Consider the following 3603-nt stretch of genomic DNA (forward strand, 5'->3'; position numbering starts at 1 on the left):
GCCGGTGGAGTATTAAATGTTGAGGGGTTTTGAGCGGCGGTCAACAGGCTGTAACCTAATCCCAAGTCAAGGGGCCCGCTGACTGCATGTGGCTGACACACGGATAGCGCCACGCCGCCCGGCCCAGAGACACGGCACTCAGTTCCGGACCCCACTCACCAGAGAAAGATAAGTTTACACCCGGGGATAAACAGAGAGGGGGCGTTGAAAGGGAGAACTTTAATACACTGGAAAAAGTGCTTGAAGCTGAGAGGAAAAAGCACCTGGCCACTGTGGCCACGGACTGTATATAAATAAAAGGTCAATTCAAATATCAATCAATCGGTCAATTCGAGAGAGAATGCGAGTGTTTTTGAGAGGAAGTCCTAATGCAGCTTAAAATATTCTTCAACCTGCAATAAGTTTCTTTATCTTCCCCGACCTCTTCAAGTTTCCCCGCCATCAAAACAAAGTCTAACCAAGTTCCTTCGTTTCTTTATTGAGGTGTAGGCCCACTGGGAGTGGAATTGAACAATTGATACACAAAAGGAAGCGAGGATCCTTCCATATTCTCCTCTCACTCAGGCAATCTGTTAGTGACATTAACCCCTGAGCACATTTCCCAGGCTCATGAATAGGGTTTAAGACTTCTTAAAGCTCCCGCTGCATACAGGATGAGACCCCTTTCAAACTTTTAATTACCTTTATAGCAATAGAAAAATACACCCCCATTGTCCGCTGGACTATTCTCCAGCGGGCCAGATGTAAGGAGCTCCCGCCAAACTGGTGACAAGGTGACCACTTATACCTTGGTAGATTAATTGATAGTAGTTCATATTGGGAACATAATCGATAGATTTCAGCTTCAATTTGGCCTTAGCTATAACCGCTGTGAGTATGTTTAAATGTTATATTCCCTAATTTCACCTGTGCCTTTTACGCATGAAATGTGCCTTTTACGCATGGCTTCACAAACTACTGAATGACCCACAATACTCTTAAATAGTATCATGAATATGGGGATGATAGAAACAGGCTGTAGACAATACATTAATTTCTGAAAAGTAATTTATTTAAACAATGGGCCATCACCCAACTTCAGTTTTTTCTTTTCAACACAAAACAGCAAAGAATATAAAACACAGCTTTGGTATAACAATCAATAACAAATCTGTACAAAACTAAAACCTTTTCATAAAAAGTACTTCATAATAAAAAAAATCCTATAAATCTTCCACAAGTACAGCATATGTATCACCGACACCCAAATGTTGGAATCAGATAACAAATTATATATATATATATATATATATATATATATATATATATATATATATATATATATATATATATATAAAATACTTGTGCCAAGTAAGGCAACCGTTGTTCCATAAAACGAAACAATGAGAACTACTGGAGGGCATTAAGTGGTTAGAGTTACCGTCCCGTAGCGAAAAAGTCACAGGTTCAACCCCCGCAACAGTTGTCTGTGCAGTCAGTTAAATGTCTAAACTGGAAAAGTAATGCAAACTGGTTTGACATGAGTCTCTTGTCCCTTGCGCTACCAAGGCCTCCACACAGGCTCGTTGCCCTCCGAGCCGGTGCTGACTCCGACCGGACTGACCGCCTGAGACCCCACGGAGAAGGACGTCATGCCGTGGACCGGAGAAGCTGCAGTTGATGCCGAGCCTCCGTGCACCGGACTGGCGTTGATCGTAACAGGCACTCCTGCGTTTGCGTAAAGGGGGATGACGGGGGCCGTGGTGGAGGCGAAGGCCGGGTTAGGGATCAAAAACGCAAACTGTCCATCGGTTGCGGGCACAAGCTGAAACCCACCAAAGACCTTGGGGGAGATGGCCTCGGCAGGACTGAGTTTGGAGCCCATAGCGTTGAGGGGCAGAGTCGATGGGAGCTGCACGTGGAGCGGTTGAGCCAGGTGCGCCTGTTGGGACGCGGCCTGCTGCGTGTAGTTCAGGGACATCATCTGGCCCATGCAGCTGGACAGGTGGTTGAGGAGCCTCGACCTCACCTCCGTGTTCACCCCCTCGGAGGTGGACAGGAAGCGGGTGACCTCGTTCATGCACTCGTTGAATCCGGCTCTGTATTTGCTCAGGACGGTGGCATCTGCTGAGAGTGCTGCTGGGGGAGAGAGAGAGAGAGAGAGAGAGAGAGAGAGAGAGAGAGAGCAGGATATTAGAGACGCATTTGTGACTCTTTCAACAGCTTCCTAAAGCTTTCATATGTTTTTTTTAATCCACTTATTTGATTGAACTTACCGCTCATCTGTACACGCTGCAGGTTCCTCAAGTGCTTCACTGTCATTTCCAGGATATCTGCTTTCTCCAACTTGGAGTGCCTGGAGCTCTGCATAGGACAAAACAGGAAAAGTTGAGTCTGTATTCAATTGAAAACGAAATTATCTTTGGAAACAGAATGGAAGTTAAACGCATCAAGATGATCTCAACTTACATCTTTTTTAAGTGCGTCCAGGATGAGAGTCTTGAGCTGCCCAAGGCTTTCGTTTATTCTCGCTCTCCGTCGTTTTTCCATGATGGGTTTGGATGACTGCAAAGAATAAACAATTCTACATTAATTTCTTGCTCTCCATTTACACACATCAACTTGCACACTGCACGTCATGTTATAACACACGTGTTAACTGAAATACTAAGAATACATATTGTAAAGTTGTCACTTGAGAATAAAACAAAAACTTACTTTTCTATGCTCGCTGGCATTTTTCGGTTTGTCCGGTGTGTGTGTTCCGTTTGCAGGGGCACCGGCAATAGGGGATGCCGTCTGCTTTTCCATAGTGTCAGCTGGCATTGTTGACCAAACCAAGGTAAAAGCGTAAAAGAAGTAAATCCTCTTTGGAAGCTCCGGGGAAAATAAAAACGTTGGACGTATAGGTTAAGTAGCTGCAGGACATATACGGGATGCCTGGCAGTCCCACCGGTTAGTTTGCGTCACGTCGCTTGTTATCACTGAGCTGTCATCTGAGTTCGGGAGCGTGCGTTGCACCGTACGTGGTGAGTCTCCGCTTCTGCAGCCGACACACGCCGCGGCAGTACTTATAGACGGCTCGCGTGCTCCCAGTTCGTGTGAAACCCTCTCTGCATTCTTTCCCACACTCGCCTCAGCCAATAGCAGAGAGGACTCACCCATTGGGCGCGGGGCAGACTGCTGATTGGACAACACCCCCGCGGGCCGTCAGTCACGCGCTGCTCAATCAGCCCTGCAGGGACAAACAACAAAGCGGAGCGAGCAGCAGCGGCCGGGCTGTGAAGTGATAAGGGAGGGGAATGCGCTGGATGTTTGCTTCCAACTTTGCTCCGTGCACGTCAAAAATGTTATAGGCTACAGCCTGGTGTGTGCGTGTTTATAGAAGAATGTAGAGTCTGTATTGACTAAGTCACAGTGAAGCCAGTAGCCTACTTGTGTTTGTAAAGCTTAATTATTTCACTGTTTTATGGCTGCAAATAGATTCATGATTCTGACAAAATAATCAGTTAAGTGAATAGATAGGTGCGAATCGTGTAATGTGTGTATGTGTTGCAGGTGCCAATACCCAGAGTAAATCCAACACATTCATTTTTTTCTCCTATAAACTTGTATGTTCTCTTT

At 45.7% G+C, this 3603-nt stretch overlaps 1 protein-coding gene across 2 annotated transcripts; it reads right to left on the reverse strand.

The window, feature by feature from the left end:
- Nucleotides 1–1029: 1029 nt before the first annotated feature.
- her9 (hairy-related 9) lies at nucleotides 1030–3032 on the reverse strand. Of its 2 annotated transcripts, none has more exons than XM_068732989.1 (4): nucleotides 2698–3032; nucleotides 2449–2544; nucleotides 2256–2343; nucleotides 1030–2115 (listed from the first exon to the last, which is right to left on the reverse strand). In XM_068732989.1, exons 1-4 carry the CDS (start codon nucleotides 2803–2805, stop codon nucleotides 1541–1543), a joined length of 867 nt encoding a protein of 288 aa, XP_068589090.1. In that variant the 5' UTR covers nucleotides 2806–3032; the 3' UTR covers nucleotides 1030–1540. The 2 variants fall into 2 exon arrangements, with proteins under 2 accessions (XP_068589090.1, XP_068589089.1); XM_068732988.1 differs by having other exon boundaries at nucleotides 1030–2118.
- Between the last annotated feature and the right edge of the window lie 571 nt (nucleotides 3033–3603).

Source organism: Cebidichthys violaceus, unplaced genomic scaffold (genome assembly GCF_023349555.1).
Source record: "Cebidichthys violaceus isolate CVI_PGR_0920_01 unplaced genomic scaffold, fCebVio1.0.p SCAF_6, whole genome shotgun sequence".
Lineage (NCBI taxonomy): Eukaryota > Metazoa > Chordata > Actinopteri > Perciformes > Stichaeidae > Cebidichthys > Cebidichthys violaceus.